The 22,363-nt window shown below is 43.2% G+C and overlaps 1 protein-coding gene across 6 annotated transcripts in view; it reads right to left on the bottom strand.

The window, feature by feature from the left end:
* Nucleotides 1–22,363, bottom strand: part of PAK1 (p21 (RAC1) activated kinase 1) — a 76,083-nt gene that overhangs the window by 18,262 nt on the left and 35,458 nt on the right. For 5 of the 6 annotated variants that reach the window (XM_075050206.1, XM_075050208.1, XM_075050209.1 and 2 more), the window contains 8 exons: nt 16,053–16,263; nt 10,477–10,577; nt 8,900–9,047; nt 7,778–7,815; nt 5,717–5,833; nt 5,209–5,383; nt 1,846–1,909; nt 861–909 (listed from right to left, as the gene is read on the bottom strand). In XM_075050206.1, coding sequence (XP_074906307.1) covers nt 861–909; nt 1,846–1,909; nt 5,209–5,383; nt 5,717–5,833; nt 7,778–7,815; nt 8,900–9,047; nt 10,477–10,577; nt 16,053–16,242 — 882 coding nt within the window. In that variant the 5' untranslated portion in view covers nt 16,243–16,263. The remainder of the gene's footprint in view (nt 1–860; nt 910–1,845; nt 1,910–5,208; nt 5,384–5,716; nt 5,834–7,777; nt 7,816–8,899; nt 9,048–10,476; nt 10,578–16,052; nt 16,264–22,363) is intronic. The other variant, XM_075050211.1, reaches the window with a different exon arrangement.

Below are 22,363 nucleotides of genomic sequence, written 5' to 3'. Positions count from 1 at the left end.
CCTTCTCTTCTCCAGGCTGAACAATCCCAACTCTCCCAGCCTGTCTTCATAGGAGAGGTGCTCCAGCCCTCTGATCACCTTCATGGCCCTCCTCTGAACTCACTCCAACAGGTCCATGTCCTTCTTAAGTTGGGGGCCCCCAGAGCTGAATGCAGTACTCCAGGTAGGGTCTCACAAGAGCAGAGTAGTGGGGGAGAATTGCCGCCCTCAACCTGCTAGCCCCACTTCTTTTGATACGGGCCAGGACACGGTTGGCTTTCTGGGCTACGAGCACACATTGCTGGCTCATATTCAGTTTTTCATCCACTAATACTCCCAAGTCCTTCTCTGCAGGGCTGTGCTCAATCCACTCATCGCCCAGCCTGTACTTGTGCTTGGGATTGCTCCAACCCAGGTGCAGGACCTTGCACTTGGCCTTGTTGAACTACATGAGGTTCACACAGGCCCACCTCTCAAGCCTGTCCAGGTCCCTCTGGATGGCATCCCTTCCCTCCAGCATGTCGACCACACCACACAGATTGGTGTCATCAGCAAACTTGCTGAGGGTGCACTCGATATGGGGATAAAGAAATAAATTTCTACTGAGAAACTATCCAGTCTGAACATTTGCTTCTAGCCTTTGTGGTCACAGAAAGAGTCTTTACAAATATGAAATGATTCAGGAATCAAAACTTAAGAAATCACTTTTTCCAGTTCTTTGCTCAGACCACTCATCCATGCCTCATTAGTAAGGAAATAAATACCTCATTAAAAATAAGATGTCATGAACCCCTGAAAGATTGTCTTTATTTTGTTGCATCAACTTGAACTTTTAGGACACAATCCAAAATCCACTGCTGTGGTATTCTGGTAGCACTTACCTCCTGTCCTGTAGCCACATCCATTGCCGTGTAAACTGTACCTGAGGCTCTAAACAAAAGAGAGAAAAGAAAAAAAAAAAAAAAACCAAAAACCAAACCCAACACTTATTAGTGCCTCATAGCAAGACTGAGAGCTTAACACATGCCCCTTCCCACTTGTCTCTTTGAAGCGCTCTCAGTCCTGTTCCTTTTCATGCAATAATTCCAGTGGTAAATTTAATCTGAAATACTTCCGAGCCAAGACTGCTGTTGGAACAGAAGCTAAAGAATTTATGGGGAACAAAGCTCCTAATAAGGGACACTATGCTCATCCAAACCCTTGCTGCTAAACCAGCAACTTAGCACAGCTTGTAGGACCATGAGTTGATCCCGTATAAACTGGCATGACTGCACTGCCCTGGCTTGCAGACTGCCCAACACGATTACAAAGCAGATAGGATCAGCTAAAGTAAACAAATGTCACATTTGTAGTGAGGGAAACTCGAGTTTAAGCCTCAGCACAGGAGCTGACAGGAGATCTCTCAGTGATTTGCCTCACTACAGCCTCTCCCACAACACCTACTTTCCCCCTACCCTGCTAAGAGGGGCGCAACACCCACGTTGAGGACAGTTAATTCAGAAAGCAAATCTGTAATTTGAAGATTGTCTTGCGTGCTGAAAATAAGCAGTTCCTTCCCTGCTGGCAGCTATACTTAGCAACCTGATCATGTAATGACATATTTTCTTATATTAAAACACAATCACACAAAAAACCCGCTCCCTGTGACTCAGGACTTTGCCAGGAAAAGGAGAAGAGCTGGGGGGGGTGGAACCCACCAAAACAATCAGAATTAAAAAAGAAAAAGAAAACAAAAAAACAACCAAACAAAATAAACTCTCCAAAGCATTACCAACAGCTTTTCCCAGCAGACTAACTTAGCCTGGTTTCAGTGCTTCCTTCTTAGCATAAGGAAAGGTATAGGACAGAGAAGGAGCATATACTAACCCTTGTCCAATCTTCTCAAAACATGTGTACTTCTTTTTTGGATCGCCCACACTCACAATACTTCCTACAAAAAAAAAAACCCAAGAGGATTTTGTAAGTACTTTTTCGTATAGCTATAAGAACCAACTGTACTTGAAGAGCAGCCCCACAGCCACAGCAGGCTCTGCTGAGCCTCATGAACTACTTGCCAGAAATCAAGAGGCACACAAACACCAAGCAAGTCCTCAGTTATTTACCCACATACCAGCTGTGGCATTCCCCTCTCACAGGTATTTTCTCTTCAGAAATGGTGGAACACAGACATTAAGCACATTTAACCTTCACTAGCAGCTGGTGACTGAACACTGCGAGGCACAGGATGGGGACACATGGCCCTCACACATGTAAGTACAATTATTTGCTGGAAACCTGCAACTTAAAAGTCACTGCCAGCTTCAACACACTGGATGACCTAAGATGCCCCTGCATTGCAGCGTCCTCTGAATTTGGAGACCAGGGCCTTATTTATCTTAGAGCCAACAGTCTGTTGCAAATCTAGCCAAAGATTTCCCTACACCATGACAATCTCTGGCAGAACAAAAGTATTTATGACATTTCTGAACCAGTATGACCATAGCCATTACTGACCCAATGACTGGGTTGCAAGACACAGGGGGGAAGCTGGAGAGACCCTTCAGAGTCAACCCCCCCCGGCCTGGGCAATGCTCAGCTGCTTTTCTAGGAACCCAACAGTCAGCACAGGTTTTAGCAGCAGTTGCCATGCGACTGCAGCATTGCTCTGTTTTTGGAGAGCAACCCAAGGCAATCTCAGCTCATTCCCCCCCTAATGTGGCTGTTCAGCCAGAAGAAAGCGTATTACTGCATCCCTCAGAGGGAAAAGCACTTTGCACGGTGTTCTGCAACACGAGGCGGTGAAGGGCCACTCAGGCTCAAGGTGGATTTGGTATTCACGAGGAACACAATGTTTTCTGTATGAGGGGAGGGAGCTCTCAGCCCAAGGGCAGGCAGTGGGCAGCCTACATAGAGGTGCTGGACTCCTGCGAATTGTATGGTGGGTTGCCAAAGGGTAAACTGGAGAAACTCACAAAAGGAGCATCACTGAAACTCAGTGCTCCCTGCAAACATTTACTGATACTCATAATACCCCTACGGCAGGCAGCAATCGCACCCTTTTTAGGCTAAAGAAATCAGAGCCAACAATTCCTAGAGCTTAGCTGGGAGCAAGTCTCCTCTCTAACAGCACCAGGGTGGCTAATAGGATCAAGGGATGCAGAGTTGCATCTGAGTTGGTGTTTGCAAGTCACTCAAGCTGCCAACATATGGTGCTGCTTTCACAGGGGACTAGGGCTGAGCCTAAACAGATGTATATTGGCAAAGAAACTGCTCGTGGTCACTAGGCCAAGAAATCCAGTAGCAAGCAGAGTAAGAGCAGGCTATTTTCAGATGCTGCTGGAGACCAGCCAAACCCACAGGGTTTAGGGCAGACAGAGGCAAAGGCAAGGGAATATGGTCCATGTTTGGAGAGGAAGGCAGGGAGAGAAATCTGACTATATAAACCCCACTGTACAATTGTGGAAGCAGTGCTGTTCACCCTGAGGGCAAGCATTTCTGAACAAATGTTTGTAAACTTTCCCTCAAAGCCTAACACGGGCTACAAGTTCAGACTGAGGCAAATGTTTCCCCATGGCAGTGACAGGACAGTGCTGCAGTGGCAAGAGGCAGTTGCCAGTCTTGCCCTGTTTAATGCCATCATCTGTAAAATGGGGTAATGTTTCCTACCTCCCAAAAAGTCAGGTGAGGATTCATTAATGTTTGCACCAATGCTGTGTTAATGCTAAGAGATGGAGATTTATCGGCTTCCTTTTAACCTTTGCACATCTTCAGTATGTGTAAATATATATATATATGCATGCTTTAAGATTTTAGTCATTTCATTCACATGTCAAACCAAAACATGAAAGGGTTGCATGTCTTTGCACAAGTACAACTCCACTGCCCTCAGTGGAAAAACATCAGTTTACAACAGGATTAAAGATCATCGCCTACTTCTGACCAGTCCAAATCTAGAAGCTGACACCTAACAGCAGCCACTGAACTTCACACACACCCACCTATTTATAACAAAACCCCTCAATGCTAATGAATCAGTTCAGCACAGAACACCACTTGCTGGAGCAAGCAAGGTGTCAGAAGGTGCATCTGCCACCTGTCACTCCTAAAGAGTGGCACTTATATTTCACTTCATTACAGAAGTGAATGTATTTGTATTAGAATAGCACCTTTTTCCTGCCACAGTCCCTGCTTGCCCTACCCAGTCACAAAAATGGTTAAATCCTTAATACTACAAAGGTCCTGCTAATTAAGTAAGTGAAGTTGCTGTTTCAGAACAATGGCTATAAGTTTTCCAATAGCAAGCATTTCCAGTTAACATGCCATCAATTCAATTTAGGCTTTATTTAAAGGAATGAAGTACACTGATGCCATTTTAATTTTTTTTTTTTAAGTTATACCCTCAGATTAAATTTTCCCCTCGTCTAGCTACTAGTCTTTGCTTCATAAAATACTGACCTTTAAGGGTATACCCTCAACTGAGGAGACCAGCCTGACCATAGGGGAGCTAACACAATTTACATCAGCTGACAAGCAAGGCACATATGTCATTAATACAGGATTAGTAGTTCAAAGACTGAGAAATGCTCTACCCTAATAAAAAGTGGCCCAGGCTGGAGGATAGCAATCAATTGCCCAGAAGAGCTGGTTCAGATACTGGATATGCCACAGCATAACTCAAAAATACCAGGCAGCAGAGAAGCACTTGAACTGAAGGTAGGGACTGTTAAAGACACTAGGACACAACAAAGAGACATGATGGATTTTTCTTAGAAACCACCACTGATCTGGGTACCCGCACAATGTTAAGGCACTTAAAAATAACCATGTCACTTTACACCATGGTATTGTGGAAGGCGAACTCAGGAATGCACTAATTTTCTCTCCATCTTTTAGACACCCTATGTCTAACATTGCAATATAATCATCCATGCTCCAGAGCTACAGAATATCAAGATGTGGAACAATCTCAGACTTCATAGTTAAGTAGATGCTACTTATTCAGGGCTTGTTTTGCAGAGCCTGAGGATCTGTAACTCCCCAGGGACTTCAGTTGGCATCACAGGTGCTCAGCTTACATTTATACTCCCTTCTTACATCTGCCCCTAATTTTGGCACACAGTCACAACGCAATGTCTTCAGTAAGAGATCTCAAAATGGGAATGTCAAAACATTTCAGCTTATTAAGATTTTGGGAAATCAACACAGGAGGACCTCGAATTTAATTAAAAAAAAAAAAAAAAAAAGACATACTTAATTTTTCCAAGATCTCTTCATCTGACATTTTTGGCTTTTTCTTCTGTTTCTCCGTGTTCCTGACCAGCATATCAGGCGCCGTTGTGCTGTTTTCCGAGGGAGAAGAAATAGGAGAGGTGGCCACGTCTCTGGTAGGAGGAGGAAGAGGGTCTATCACAGAGCGGGTGTATATCTAATTTTGTTGAGAAAAATGTAGATGTATTAATACAAGTCAGATGACTCAAACACTTCTATTCATCTCGTTATTGTTCTTGTTGCTGTCAGGGATGCATTTCTGTAGCTACTTTGTTAACAACTAATGTCACTAAGCAAGGACTCTCTTGTCCCCCCCACAACTAGGCAGGTGATAATATGAAGGTGCTCTGCCAGAAGGAATGGCTCCCACCTCCTCTGTCCTCCTCCCAAGAAGGGCTCAGCACCATGCCATGCAGCATGGATGAGGAGCCACAGGCAAGACCCAACTGCGACTGCAGTGGCAGGGGCTGAAGGAAATATTTCTGCTCACAGATTTTGTGTGTTCAGGTCGTGGAGCTATCACAGGGGGTGGAGCTGTATCATCTTCATCATCTTCATCTTCAGACACTGAGGGAACTGCAGGGGTCTCAGAGACAGCCTTCACATTCTCCATGTGGTTACACAAATAGCAAAAATAAAAACCCAATCGCTTGTTATAAACAAAATCACAAACATTGTATTAAGCTCCTAACAGAGACTGCATTGAAGCAAGTGCAGAAAAATAATAATCAGAACAGGCTACCAAGTTACAATATCTGAAAAATTCAAAACTCCAAAGATCCTGAGGCTTTATGGAAAATGGAGGGGCAGTCCAGCACTGCCCAACGCAACTGTTCAGACAGAGCTTGTCATCTGCCTGCGTGATGGCAATCCTCTTCCCAAGGACTTGACACCTGCCTGGGTTCTCTCACTGCCTTCCCAACACCCACATGGCAGACCCAGCAATTCCAGGGACAACATCTGGGTTTGGAAATATCTGTCCCTGTTTACGTCATCTTTTTTGGTTTTCTGGTTGCTTCAAACCCGGATCATGCAGATTGGACATTTCAGTCTTTAAATGTTTTAATTTGCATCAAAATCTTGATGTTTTCTCTAACAGTTGGAACGTCAAGTTAACACCAGCTTTGGTACTGTGACTGGGAACTAAGTAATGAAAGATTTTTGGAAGCAGAATCTGGTAAAATCTTTTCAAATACCTTTTAAAATTGCTTTCTAAAAGAAAATTTTATGAAAAATAGGAATAACAATTTTTTAAAAAAAATCAAGTTTTACAAGTGATTAAAAAAATTACCTGGAATTTTTTGCGATACTGAGATTAGAAACCAAAGTCACTTTGAACCTTTTAAATTTGAAACTGAATTTGAAGTTCATGGCATTCTTTACACTATAAACATTTCAATATAAACTTGGTGAGATCCTCAGCCCACTAGACCAGTTTTGCTTGTGCATCATCAGTTCCTCAAAAGTAGCAGGGGAAAAAGTATTAAAATAAAGTACTCTCTGAAAGAGGCGGAAAACAATGCAGTATTTCACTGAACCTAAAATACTTGAAGTCACCAGCATCCTGACATATAATTGCTAAAGTGCACTTGACGTAACACAAAAGCTTAACCTGTTAAAAGCAACAAGAAAAAACGCCTATGTACTGGGAATTTCCTGAATATCCCCAAAATTAAAGGCTACCTAGTGTCTTCCAAAAACATCAGGCTATCTCAGTAGACTGGTAACTACTGCTTTCTTCACGATTTACTTTAAAATCCAACAGCCTCAGATATTCTAAACTCCTGAGGATTGATGTACAATGACATGTAATCATGAACAACAGCAGAAACGTTCTCCTTTTCTTTTTGCAGGGAGTCCTAAACAGTCAGACCTAAATGTGTTGCCTCCAGAAGGGAGCAGAACAAGCCAACTCTAGATAATGGCATGGCAGTGAGAAAACAAGAGATGAGGGAATTGTGGGGTTTTAGGAATCATCTCAAATTGAAAGTTTTGTTTCTTCCATTTCACATGCACACACAGAAACGTATCATGTGTCCTAACAAAGCAAACAGGAGTGGTGCCTGCCCTAGTAAGGTCAGAGTAAAGGTCAAGCAGAGAAGAAGAGAACCTTTTACTTCCTTTTCTGCTGGAGATTAGTTTGGTTAATCAACACTAATCAACATTAGTTTTGGTCAATCAGACCTTGTAGGTTAGTAATTAAACTTTGTTATGTCACGGATGTTTAGAGACATAAAACCTGAAAGCAGAGCAGTTATAAAATTCTACATACAGGAACAGATTGACTTTATGAAAACAGGACCCTTTCTATTCATTAATTCACTAATTTCTCTTCACTACTAAAAACCACTTCTGCCTACCTGATTCTCCCTCAGTTGAGAAAAAAAAGTGAAAGGAGCATGCTTGTTTTTATAAATATGTATTCAATATACAAATATATATAGTTCAGATTTTAAAATACTAAGCAACCCAAAAGTTTACATGTAGTTAACTACTTTATGCAAGTTTTTAAATCCCCAAACTCGAGACAGAATGCGAGTATAAGGCTTACCAATGTATTAGATGAATTGTAATCCTCCGTTGATTTATCTGAAAGAGACAGATAGCAATACCATTATAAATAAATGAGTTGTAAATGCAGCAGCATCAGGGAGAGGAGAAAGGGACAAGCTCCCTTCGGAAGGGGCAGGGAGAAAGGCTGCTCCCAAACCTAGGCACTACCTTCAGCTACCCAGAACAAGCTGACACCTGGCAGATATGGGAATAGAGAGTAAAAAAATCTGCAGATAAATGCAGGGGCCCCAAATCCCTGCTGCAGGAGGGTGGAATTTCCCAGAGCAACACCTGAATGAATACTCTCCTCCATCCATATACACAAAATATTTTCAATGGGCTAAATCACCAGCAGAGGCACTGCAGCTAGACCAAGACCTGTAAGATGTTCAGTCTCGGCCACCTAAACTTCCTGGAATAGCAACAGAGGATCCCATGAATCAACTGGTAGGCTTCTTGTTTGACTATCCAGGCACACATGGGGAAGATTTGTGCTTTTATCCCTGCCTGGAGCATTCCTAATTAATACCGGTTCTGGTGACATGGCTCCATCCTCTTAAAAAGAACTGAAGCAGGCATTAATATTTAGAAAGGGAAGAAGTTAGAGTTGAAAGGGAAAAGAAGTGGTAGCTGCCGGAGTCCTCCACTGGGCAGGTAATCCATACAAAGAAGGCACAAAACCTTAGCAGCTTTGATTTTCAGAGGAATCCGGCCAGCAGTTATCAAGCACCTAGCAGGCGTATTCCTCAATCACAGCACATGGGAGCAGAGAGACCCTCACCCCAAGCATGCACAAAGCAACATCCACACCCATGGTGGAAACTGAAACTGGTGCAAAATTCAGCTGCCTGTTTTCTCCATGGATTTTCATCACTGGGAATCCAGCAACAACACTCCGGGATCTGCCTTCCAGATGCTGGCTATAAGTTTCAGAAAACCTATGTGTTTTGGGGAGTTAGCCAGTTGACTGACCTCTTCTGCAGCTATGCTGGGCCTCAGGATTAACAGAACAGCATTTTAAAGGAAGAGGGGTGCTTGAGCAGCTAGAGAATCTCATTCACATTTTCCTTCCAGAGCTACTGGTTGGACAAAACAACCATATGAGACAATCACTGTGTACCTGTGAAACTCATGTACTTCTGGCTGTTGGAGATCTTCTTGGAGTTGTAGAATTCCAACACATCCAGCACTGCCTGGGGGTTCTTCTTCTGCTCCGACTTGGTGATGTTGGAAGTCTGCAGTAAACGTGCCCATTGCTCCGGCATTCCCTGTGGGGAGACGTACCTTGTTAGCTCACAGTGGTTCACAGCACGCACACTCGCCGCCACAGTTCTGCCACAGTTTCTGGGGTTATGCAGCGCTGTGACAGAAATAGGGAGAAAAGAGAAGAGGAGAGGAAAGGAAAAGAGGCGGTGGATCGATACCTTCCTAGCTACCACCTGTGTTACAAGTCACATGTTCCTTACATGGATGTGCAAATGCCACTCTGCTCACAGGGCTCTGAGTGAGACCCAGGTCCTTTGAAGACCAAAACTCAAAAAACAGAAAAGAGCAGACCCAAATGCTGCAGTTCAGGAAAAGCCTCAAACAAACAAACAAAAAAAACCAACAACAACAAACCCTTTATGGTCAGGTATACACATATTTACATATATCCAAGAAAGACTACAGAAGTAACATGCACTGTATAGCACCTAGCACAATGGACATGCAAGATTCATTTGGGTCTTCTTGTCACACTAAAGTTCTTTGAGAATAGCAGTTTGGTGCCTATTGTAACCAGAGCTGGGAAAGCAGTGACGTTAACATCATGTATGAAGCTCCGAATTTCATTACAGGGACATCATTTCAGCCAGAAAATAAATACATCTGGAGTACAACCAGATTTGTGCCTTTCATCACCACCAAGAATAACAGTTTGCACAAAGTGGCAAGTGACTGGGATCCTTCACCAATAAAGTTATCCTCCTGTTCAAAAGGACGGCTGGATACGCCACTCAGGTATTGACCCACTGGTACATCTAGGTTAACCTGGGCAAGTCTAGAGGCTGATATGCAAAACACAATTGTACACGTGATTCAAAGGTTAGAAGAGCAAAGTCCCTGAAAAAGAAGCGTATTAAAGACAGGTAAAAACAGCTTGCTCACAGACAACTGCTGCTGCTATTAAACACTATCTTGTAATCAAATTAAGAATAATAATATGATGAAATACAACTCTGTCTTCATAGTATTTTGCATGCCAATAAAAAAAAACCATAAAAGCATCTGACATTTAGCCTTAGGACAGCACGTACATATTTTGTCACAAGTAGTTATGCACAGCTGTGTGTCTTCTAAAGGGGAACTCTCAGAACCCTACTTGGTGGACACAGACTATGCTGTAGACCTAATCCAGCTCTAGAAGGGGGCGGGGGGAACGGAGGAGAAATATGCCATGTTTTCCTGTCCATATTAGCCAAAAAAACAGGAAAGGAAAAGTTTGCTGGCAGCCTAGGCTCCTGGGATGTGCCGACTTTGACAAACAGTCTCTCAGCAGGAATTAGTGGGTAACCTCTGCAGTTGTGTTTCAAAGGAGATCAAACTAGATGATGGTAATAGCCTTTCCAGCATTACTGTATAAAAGATTAATGGGTCCTGGCTCCTCCCAGCAATAAGCCAAACCACACAGTTCTCTTTTCCTCCAGATTCACTTACTGTGAATTCTCCCGTGACTGCATCAAACCCCACATGAATCGTGTGTTCAAAGTCTGAAGGGAGGGAGATCTCTGGCCGCTCCTTCTCTTTCTTTTTATTGGCTGGAAGAGACAACAACAAAAATCCACAAATCCATCAAAAATTAAAATCTCACCAATAACTTCCAATTTACCTACCCAATCAACCCCCCCTTTTGCTAGTCATAGAATTTCAATCTGGGGCAGACAAATAGCAAGTTTAAAAACTTTGTTCCCTCACTAAGAGCAGCCACAGTGAGTGGACAACAAAAATCAAATTCCTGTAACAAAGGACAAGTGTAATACAAGGAAACCGACATTTTGGGCATGTCAAGTATCAACCGGTAGGGCTAGACTCAACAGCACAAGAACTATTTACCTAAAATATTCACTCAAACTTATACAGGTCAGAGTCAAAAGCACTACAGTGGCAGTAAGTGGAATCCATGCAGTTTTGAACACATTTTCTTATTTGTTGTTTTAAGCAACTTTTAAAAAAAATATTATGTGTTGTTAAATATACGTTCGCCTCTCATATTTGTCACAAGGGACAAAATTAACTACAAATACTGCTTATAAATTGCTTCCTTCATCCTACCTCCTCAAAACAGAGTTTATGAAGAAAACGAAATATAACATGTGTGCTTCTGCTACCAAATCGTGTATAAGCAAAACCATTTAAATTTTTCTGCTCACAAAATGAACTAAATGTGGTTTTAATAACAAGCTTTGAAGACACAGAGCAAGAGGGCAGAATCTGGCAGGTGAGGAGCAGAAGTCATGAAGATACAGAAAAGGAAATAAATCAAAGCAGATGCACCCTGTAAATTTTAAAGTCAGGTCTTCAAACAAGATTATCATTATGCCTTGGATTATGGAATCATCCATATTCATGACATATTAAGGACTCCACCTTCCTTTTAATATTTACTGTATTCAAGAAATTGAGATCAGTTTAAGGAAGAACCATGTTCTACTCAGATTTGCTGCTGCTTGCGGTTATAAAATAAGCAGAGCCAGGAGAAGGTGACTAAATGTTTCCCAGCTGCTACCTTTTTTATCTAAAGCCAAACAGAATTTGTTTCATGGCTGACATTCCCCAGTGGACTTTTGGCAATAATAACGACAAATGCCAGGTATTTCAGAAACCCGTGAGGTTAATGTCCAATACTGCAATTAAGACACTGCTGGTGGTTAGTTGCGTAGAGATGGTCAGGGCTTGCCCCAAAGGACCGAATCTTGTTTCCTTCAGTGCCAGCTCTAGCACTGTTCTCTGTGTCATTACAGAGTTACTGTTGCACAGAGTAACTGTGGGGGAAGAAAGGAATCAGATGCTCCATTTGGGACAGGAAGATGGAACAGATTGTTTTCGATCCCTCTTTCAAACAAAGGGGATGGGGGAAGCTGAATCACAGAAGAGCAACAGAGTTGCCAAGGGGAAGGAGGAGAGAAAGCTGCAATGCTGGAGGAGCCATCACAGAGGGGGAAGCTAGGAAGAGACAGAAGCAGCTGCTGGGTAGCAGATGGTGAGCATCTGCAGCACAGAGGCCTGCCAAAAAAGGAACAAGCAGCTGCATCCAGCAGGTATACAGAAAAAGCTGCATGCCCTAGTGGTGGATGGAAAGCAAGAAGAAAAGAGATGCAAAGACCCAGAGGCACCATATTCTATAGGCCTGTCTACAGGATCAGTCCATTCCTCCAAGCCAAAGAGCAGGGTGTCAGCTCAGCCTAGAAGCCCATCACTCAGGTGAGGAAGAAGAGGGCACCTGTACTAGCACCACTACGCTAGAGTGCTACATGGGTGATCCACGCCCACACATGTCCAGGACGACTGCCACAGTAGATTTGAATGTATTCCTAAAAAGCTTAAGGGCATTAAGTTGCTATCCAGAAGTCAATACACTTATGTGGTTTTTTGTTCTACGTTCAGACAGCCTGAGTTTCCTGCCACACACCCAAATCCCAACTTCTCTGCAACCAACTGTTCCACTATCCATTCAACCAGCAAACTGAGATGACTGCTGACTGCTAACTTACACAAAGCAGGAGATGATGGCCTGAATGAGCCTCAGCTATACAAAGCAATAAAAACAGTTCTGGAGCGACTCATTAAATAATATAATGGCCTCTGTCACATCAACACTCCAGCTCTCTGTTCATGTTCGACACATAGGTAGAGAGTTTCAGTATGGCTACACTGCAATATAGAAACAGGAAGAGATTTTTCTGCATTTATGACTTATGTTGTTTTCATATCTCTGAAGCAGTTAATGTTCTTCCAATTATCTTCATTTTCTGCAACCATTTCCTACAGCATCTCAACCCTTTGCATTTTCCCTGACACTCAACAACCCTTTGGGACAGCTGCCACAAACTCATGCTAAAATCACTTTGCCTTAGCAATAACATTACAGCAGGTGAAACCATAACTGCTCTGTACACATTTTTAAATTTGCCTGCCTGCCACACTCAGGGTTTTATAGCACCCAGACTGAATTCACCATCACGTGAACACACATGAAGCTGGCACATGATTTCAGAGATTTTCCTCCAGCAGTCTCGGAAGACAATGAACTTCAGAAGCTTTTGATCCAAAATCTGACAGATATAAAAGCCTAAATGTATTAAAAGCATTAATAACACAACTGCTTTTTGTAGCATTCGAAACCTCACATATTTGACCTTGTTACAAGAGCCACCCATAAAGTTTCCTTATGATGCTCTGGCAACTTGAGCTGCAACTAGGAAACATGACATCCCACCATGAAGTAAGCCTGTGAGCCCATCCTGAAGCATACTGAGATGAGAAAAGTCTTCTCCACTGGTAACACTGTGTGAAGTGCTCCCCGTGTCACCACAGAAAGGGCTCCCGGGCACTGCAAACTGTCACCTTGTGGGTAAAACCCTGCCTCCGTGCAAAGCTGCAGCTGAACTCAGCAAAGCTCAGAGGAGCTAAATGTGCCAAATTCATACCCTCAACTAGGACACTGATGAGCTCTGTGCCCAAGAAACTTCAGATGTTCACAACTCCTGTTGAAAGCAACAAGTCACATAAGCTCTGCATCCACTTGGATAGAACTCACCCAGTATTAAGCTGACAGGTTTTTTTAAATAACAGGTTTAGGATTTAGGCTGGGACAGAGGAAATCAGGACTATAAATTACATCCTAAATTTTGCAAGCACAGCATGACACCTCCAGAACAGCCTAGCAAGGGGACACAGCTCAATGGGAATTGTACAAACATGTATGAGGCCCAGGATTTAAGCCCCATGCGTCCTTTACACCATGGCTCTGTTTGTGCACAGAGGTAGCACAATGGAAAAGACACTTTCCAAAGCACCTTCAGCTAGAACTGACCTTCTTGACCCATCAACCTGTAAAAGATATCCCCTCCCTTGTTGGCCTCCCCTCTGATCTGGACCCACAAGCTCTCAACAGGTCTGTCGCCTGCTCCGCATCAGGACTCCATGTGTTTCAGCTGCACTTTTGCATATTAGCACAACCCCTTCACCATCTTTCCCACCCATCCTTCGTAAAGTGCCTGCCCCACTACTGTTCCCTGCCCAGAGTAAAGAGCTACCATTTCTCTGAAGGGACTGACAGCATCAACTTCAACAGCTCTCAGACTACAGTATAAAAGCCGAGGTCCATATTTGCTAGCAAAATTAACCGCTGAGCATTTCAAATCTTTGCAGACTCTTTGCAACCCCAGCAGATGTTAAACACAATCACTGGCTTCCCTGACTAAAGATCCAAAGGTCATGGATTTGCCCAAAATTACATTCCTCTAACTGAAGGGAAACCAACTTCCCTTTTAGTCCAGCCAAATTAACAAATGACACCCAAGTTATTTCAGGCACAAACCAAAGAGACTATCTGAACATCCAGGAATTTCATTAATGTTTAAGCAGCAGGAGGCACTGGGAATTTAGTTGTCATCATGAGATTAGAAAAAGTTTTCGTAAGATGAAAATCAACCAATCTGAAGCAAAGGTGACAGTGTTAAAGGTATTTTTTACTCAACAGGAATTAGAGGACAGACGCAACCATTCTTATTCAGGCAGGTGTATTGCAACAGAAGGCTCTGCTGGGCTTGGCTAAACAGAAATCTCTCACGTCTTGAAGCATCTGCCACGTTGGCCAATCTTCAGTAAACGCAGGCATCTTCAAATCAGTGGCAGTCTGTCTGCTGATTTTACCCAAACCATTCACTTTTGCAGCTCTCCTTTAAAATCCAGTTCAAACTAGCATTTCAGGTTGTATTTCTTTTACTCTCTTATAAATTTCAGGTGATTTCTTTGTTCTCTGCAACTGTTGAGCCTAGAGATTTAAAACCCCCACTCCCTTAAGTAAGCCAACACAAAAATCCTGCAGCTTTTTAGGATTAATACTCATAATGGCAAGTTCTAACAGAGATCTGGCAAACTTTTAACATTGAGTTCATGGGTTTCTGGATTGCAGATTCAAAAATCCACATCTGTAAAACAATTCAAAGTTGCCAAAGGTATCAGATAATAACAATAATGAATGCTCCAATATTTTGTAGAAAATGAACCTACTTCTTGCTTACTTAAAGCAGTGAAACTATGACTACAATTAGTCTTTTCATAAATAAAAATTAAGGAGGCAGCCTCCCTCCTGAAGCCCAGGAAGCTGAAGATACTGAGGCTTGACTTCAGTTACCCAGTGTCCAGATACCATTGCAATGCAGACTCTACAAAAAGCTGAGGTATTAGAAAGAGGAACTCCAAAAAAATAGGTCAGATATAAAAAGAAACCAGCACATATTAGGGGATAGAGATATTTTTTTTCTTACATCACTTCAAAAGGTTAATGAGAGAGGTTTTTTAAATATCCTGATCTTAAAAATTAGAATTTCATGTACAGTTCACAGTTCCTATCTCCATTTCCATCTGTCACAGTCCCTATAACAGGAGAAAAATCCTTCAGTTCACAAGAAATGTACAAGAATTTGCAGTAACAGATTATCCTTAACAGCAAGTAGACAATGCCTGACCCAAACACTAGAACAAAGTGACCATGCAGTAACATATGACAGGCCTGGCAGGACATGGCCTGTTAGTCATGCTTAACCCAAATTATTTGCTGCTTAAAACACCAAACAAGCAAAAGACCTCCCCCTGCTCCCCAACAAAGGAACTGCCAATGCCAGCTTTAAATGGCCAGCTTGTAGTTGGTACAAAAATTTATAATTTTCAAGACCATTAAGGAAAATTCAGGCTGGGAGGTGGTAGAGCTAGTCCCAATTTTCAGGGACACTGTTCTTGTCATTTAAGGGGAAGAAAAAAAAAGGAAAAAAAAAAAAGCACGAAACAGAATAAGCAGGATGGATTAAATGTGGCAGGATTAATCATTATTAAAAACAGGTCTACAGCCAGCACCTTATGTACCCCAAAACAACCAAGACAGTTGTGCAGGAAACAAACACACAACATCTTCTAAAACCTAAACCATCACTAAGCATTAGGTGCTCAACTAAGGTCTTTCAGAGCAACATTCAGACAGGAGGTTTATAAGAAGAGACGAAATACTGTACTTTTATCTCCTGGTAAAATAGAACGGTAAAATCGGTCCTTCCTTTTCTTTTCCTCTGGGTTGGGAGGCAAAGGTTTTGAGCCATGGTTTAAAGTCCCAGCATCTTTGCTTCCTGATCCAATCATAGTGCTGGTATTTCTCATTGGAGGAGCAGGTGGTTTGTCTTCTGTTTCAACTCCATTGTTAGACATCTTCAGTTGCAGAGGCCGTTACTAGGAATAGGAAAAAGAAAAGAAATAAGAATCCTTATTTGTTTATTTTTTGTGAACTAGAATCATACACTGTCAAATAAACCACAAGCAGGTATTTGCAGACTAGCCTGTAACCTCGTATCAACACAGACCGAGCATCAATGCAACAAATTCTACTTAAACTCCAATTTTTTTCTGTTGACAAGACTGTGTTCAAGCGTTTGCATTATTGATCATTAAGAAAAGCCTGTTTCAGGATACAGCCAATTCTCAAGGAAACCTTGGAGTAGAACTGCAGGGTGGGGAGGCAGAGCAATAAATACGAGATAGCAAAGAGCAGGGATACCCAAGAGGAGCCAACAAGTTGCCAAGCTTGTAAGACCTCTCAGATCCATGCTGGTTCCACTGAAAACTATGTCAAAAGATTTGCATCAGTCTCCAGCAACAGCATGATACAGAGAAACTGAAGTTTGCACTCAGAGTTTCAATGCAGCCACTCAGGCTCCTTTGCTAAAAAGCTGCTGAACTGGTTCAGAGGCAGAGATGGCCAGGAAGCTGCAGAGCTGTACCCTCGTCATCTCAGGTGCAGCGCCATGGCCGTCGTGGGTCCCAAGCTGGCCCTGGGCTTTCCACAGTAGCGGCACGCTTCAGGCTCAATTCAAACCGCCAGAAAGTTGACTGCATTTTGTTCTGTTGGAAGGGTCAAACAAAACTAGATCCCCAACACACACATAAATCCTTAAGTAAATAATCCCTGCTGTGCGGACTTAAAGACGGAAGCTTAGGAACAGGGTAATAGATTATTCTGCAACAACTAGCTTGTTCCACCCAAATGAGATCAGCATTACTCCAGACACAGCCTGGCTGCAGCGAGATCCTTCTGGAAACTGGAATTCATCTGCATTATGTTCTCAAAAGAAAGTTGGGAGTTAACTGCAGAACAAAGACCAAAGCAGGAACAGTTTCTGTTTGGGTGGAAAAAGCAGTTCAACAGCTTTACGAATTTCACAAGCAGTAAAGGAGGATGTTTCGCTCAGGGCAAATAATTGAGTGGCAGAAAGTCAAAAGTGGTTTGCTCTCCACAAGTGAGATGTCCAGTTACAAAGCCGAGATCACTGCTGCCTTCCAGGGAGCTGCTTTTCCACAGGATAGGCTCAGAGGAACCACACTGGGTCACACTCCAAACAGATCCCACAACCATACCACAGTCCTACAACCACACATGAGCCAGCCAGTCTTCTTTGGTCAAGCTACAGATGCTCAGCATAACTGGCAAGATTTGGACCCAGGGTACACTGCTCTCACAGCTGCAGGGAGCTAAGAAAGCCAAATGCTGCCCACAGAGGGCACTTCGCAGCAATATGTTAGACTTTGCTGAAAGCAGCAGTTCCCTAGCTGTCACCTGCCAAGCTGTGGCTGTTCTGCAGCTCCACCTTCTCCTTCCACTTCTTGGGTTACCAGTTTCTTCACACTTGCTCTTAAATGGGAGGGCTGGCAGTACTGTGCAGCCCATAAGGCTTTGGACAAGCCTTTGCACACAGGGAGCTTTGTAAGAGGTTTGACCCCAGTGCTGCTTCCTCCCAACACAACCATGCAATGGAATTTTAAATTACAGCATTTGGGGTATTGATTTTAATGGTGGGATAATTTTGGCATTTGGGAGGGGTGAGGGGAAATCAGCTGTGCATTTGTCTGGGTGTGTTCTGGCATGTGCCCTGTGCATCTCCCATCACTCATGCTTCAGCCTCATGCCATTCTCCAGTATAAAACAGAGCAGAACTAAGTGACAGCTGGAGTGCCAGCCATGAAGTGGTGCAAAAGACAACTCCCCCTGTCTAAGCAGCGGAAAAAAGTCTGAACTAAAACTCAACTGGTAAATTTGGCAGTCACTGCTGCATACATATCTTGTGCAAGATGAAGATAGTGAGACCTCACTGATGGGCTTTGCACGTCGCAGTGTCAGTGGCTGGTACTGAACTGGCACAACTAAAGCATTTGAAACAACATAAGCAGAAGCGCCACAGAAGAGCTGCATTCTTTACATTGATGCTTATTTAACCATGAGAAAGGAAATTGCTGGGAGGGTGCTAGGAATATGCTGCAAATAGGGAAGCAGAAGGAAAAGGAATGTTATCAGCTCTATGCCTGCCAAATGGCCCTCCCCAGGAGCAGGCATTACATGTGCTACTGCAACACTATGATTTACCCCACAGGGGTTTGAATAAAGGTGCATCCAAAGATCCCCCCACCAGCCAGTCTTCCTGGAGCTGCAGGCATGGCTGAGATGGCAGGGGAGATTGCCTCATTGCTTTGTCCCTCTCCCACCTAGCAGAGAGGTGAGCAGGTGAGAATCGGTGCTTGCTGCCTGCTGTCAGAGGCACGGGACTAAGCAGGGGACAGAGTAAAGTTTACTGTATTGGGGAATGGATGCAACATCAGACCGAAGGGTGGTACAAGGAAGATAACAGAGCAGCACATGGCTCCAGGCTGGAGAAAAATAAGTGAGAAGAGGAAGAACCCTCCCCAGATGATAGGCAGAGGCTGGCCTAGTGCTGCGGGAAGGAAAAGAACATAAGGAAAAAAAAGAAAGAAAAAAAAAAGAAGAAAGAAAATGAAAAAAAAACCAAACCAACCATGAAAACCTAAGAATAACCTCTGGATGTCAAGCATCCTCACTCTCAATTCCACCAGTGCAAAACCCCAGGAACATCTGCTCACGGTTTCTTCAATATAAAAGGGTTTTTCAAAATCTCTCAGTCAGAAATGATAGAGCACAAGTGAATTACTGTTTTACTGCAGGGCTAGAAACACTGGCAGTACAAGCTCTTGTTTATCTTACATTATTCCCTGAATGAGCAAGTAGCTGCTCAGAAGTTATGTAGTTTAACAAACAATATTGTTTTACACCTATTTGATAACTGCAGCTTTCATGTGGGCAAAGCCTACAGTACACCCTTTCCTTTCTTCTCCATCACTCAAGCACCCATACCCTCCTCCTCATCAAAGTCTTATGTTTGGAGTTACAAGAGCTATTTAATCTGTTTGGAGATGGGGGGTAAAAGAAATCCTTCAACACACAAAACTGAGAGACTGATTGTACGGAAGTTATATGCTGTAACAGCAGCACTATCCTAGAGGGTTCCCAAAAGCCTTTTCCCACTACATATTTAAAGGGAAAATCAAAAACCTGCTTACATGAGTCCTCCCACTGCAATACGGAGACACAGTCTACCCCCAAACTCAGCGTGGTTATACTTTAAACTTCTGTTGGCTTCAAAGTATGTGGAGGAAACCCTGTCTTGACAGAATTACACCCACCTCTCCAGGGCTTTACAGCCGAGCTGAGTGCTGGAGCACGAAGCCATACTGAGTGGTTACAGAGGTGGCTATCTCCCTCACCATAGCCTTGTTGACTGTGCAAATTCTCTTCTTCCTAGAATAATCTCCTTGCCAATCCACAGGTAAGCAGGCTTTAAGCAACTGCCCTTGTGTAGGCCCTGCTCAAATTCTGTGCACCAGGCAATTGCTTTACCAGCCAGCGTAATATCAGCTCTATGCCACTGAAGTGAGTCACTCTGCTTGGCACAATCAGGAACACAAAGCGTCACTGGACGGAGTACCTTCCTTCTTCACACCAGCATGACTGTGCTTTGAGAAATTCGTCTTATGTTTCCATAATATGATTAAGTGAACAGTGGAAGCAATGAAACAGCACATGAACTTTTCAACTGCAGTCAGATGAGGGAATACTTTTTAGCTGCAGACACAATTATTCTCAACTACTATATATATTAAAATACCAGCAGTCAAACCAAACCCCACAGACACCATTAGGAAGGCATAGTCGTGATGTAGGACTATTGTTTCTACAGCCATTTGGGAGTATTGAAAGTTTGAGTTGTTTCAGCACACAATACTTATGAAAAGTTTTATTACATACTGCAACCTGTGACTGCCATAAGCCAAGTTATGGTGGCCTTCAAATGCTCTCTGCCCCTCCCCACCAACTCTTGAAGCCCATTAAGCTAAATTAGATTACCCCAGCCTCAACAGAGTCGAACAGCAGACCTGACAAACTCTCCTTTCACACCTACAAAACACTTCTACAGACAGGAAAGAGTGACAGACAACCACACACAAGGGGACCAGAGATTCAGGAAACCACTTAGCAGTTCAAGACAGAGCAAGGGGTGGTACTGAACAGAAGACAGCACCCACAGGTGCCAACAGCAGTGTCCAAGAGTTCAGAGTACACAGACGTGCAAAGATGTGTGCAGGTCTGCTGATATGCGTTAAGTATATATGGCTCAAAATCATGAAGTTTATGCCTGTAGTTTTCCTGTAATACAGGCACAGGCTCCTGAACCATTCATCTAGCAGAATGGGACCCCAACATATGTGGAGCCTTCTGGCACTACTGTGTGTAACACACACACACACACACACACACACAAAAACAAAAAAAAAACAACAACAACAACAAAAAAAGAGAACAAAGATCCTCTATTTATGTCATATTTCCTTCTGGTAAACCACATCATTTCAAACCTGATGCTCCATGCTGAACTGTAAGTTTCTATCAAGCTGGTTGTGTTTTCTCTGCATTCCTTAGCAAGACAGGCAGATGACTGATTGCTAAAACAGAAAGCAATTAAAAAGTCAGAGGAGCTGAAACCTACGCTACAGTAGATGCCATAAAGATAACTATGTCCAACGCATACTAATTGCTGGAGTCAACACGAAAACTCATAAAAGAGCCATCTATAATTCATGCAGTCTGGCAAGACAGTAGCTGTAAGTTACTCACTACAACTTACAGATGAATAAACTATATTAAACAAGAGAGGGGGGAGGGAGATGCTCAGCAACTGTTTTTCCCTCTCTGCCTACTAACAGAAAGAAATCTCACATTTTTCCAAGATGCTATTTTTCCGTTGTTGCCAGGGTGAGGAAAGGGTGTCTTGCCTACAAAAAAGGCAGAAGGTGTCTTGACCTTTAATTGAGTTGATCCTGATCAGAACGAGCATTTTACTGCTGCACCAGTATCCCTGCACCCTTCCACCCTATGGCTAGAGATTGCTTGTGCACACATACAGCCAAAATCTCCTTCCTCCTCACACTGCTCTGGTGGGAAGGAGCAGGGGCCATCCCCGGCTCTGTTCAAACACATTGCAAGCAGCAGATTCCCTCCCCGTGTGTCACGCTTTCACCCAAATCCCAGCAGAAAATTAACAGCAGAGTTTACCAGCTGGGTTTCGATACAGGATGAAAAGACACTAATTCGGGTTTTTCCTTTATTACTTTACATGGGGCTAAGTTTCAGTCTTACATTGAAGGAAAGGCATCCTGCATGTGTTCCACCTGAAAAAAGAGGTGAGGTGTCCTTATGGGATCTGGGACACATGCTGTGACAGAAAAGGGCAGCAGCAGCAATACACACACCCTGAGGGAGGACAGACTGATCGTCACATTTAGAGGTGATTAAAAAAACCAGAAACTGTAGCACCTAGCTGTCTCAACCAGCCAGTTACTGCACACCTGAGTGCTGTGCAAGTGTGCCAACTGAACAAAAATAAGTCAAGGGCCATCAATGCATCAGCCCAGACCCAACATTTACATGTGAATTAAAAAAAACCATGTTTTCATAAAGTTCTAATAAAGAAAGAATTACAAAACAGCAGTGTTTCGTCATCTATCTTTAGAATTTACCTGTTACACCCCTGCAGGTGCTGCCAACACCTAGAGATGCAGATGAAATCTCTAAATTAAATGAAACAATAATCATTAGAAGTAAGTACACATTTAGAAGAGAGTGTATTCACTGCTACAGCCAGAGTGGGTGGGTGTGAGGAGGGGGAAGGGAGACACACTCTCATGGCAGATGGCCAACTACTGGTTGCAGTCTTGCTCCACTGCCAGCATTATTTCCATAGTGCTAGACATAAAGGATGACTGACCAGTTACAACTCAACAGGAATGCTGGAGGACTCCATGGCTTGGAATATGAAAAGCCAAAAGACTGGGAGGGCTCTTTTAAAAAAAGCCTTTAATTCAACCCCAATTGTTTGGGCTAAATGAAAGAACTGCTGGGTGGGATTCCCTAGCCCACATTTTATAGGAG

This window comes from Buteo buteo, chromosome 18, assembly GCF_964188355.1.
Source record: "Buteo buteo chromosome 18, bButBut1.hap1.1, whole genome shotgun sequence".
NCBI lineage: Eukaryota > Metazoa > Chordata > Aves > Accipitriformes > Accipitridae > Buteo > Buteo buteo.
Note: the sequence above shows the minus strand (reverse complement) of the source record. Positions and strands in the feature narration are given on the sequence as shown.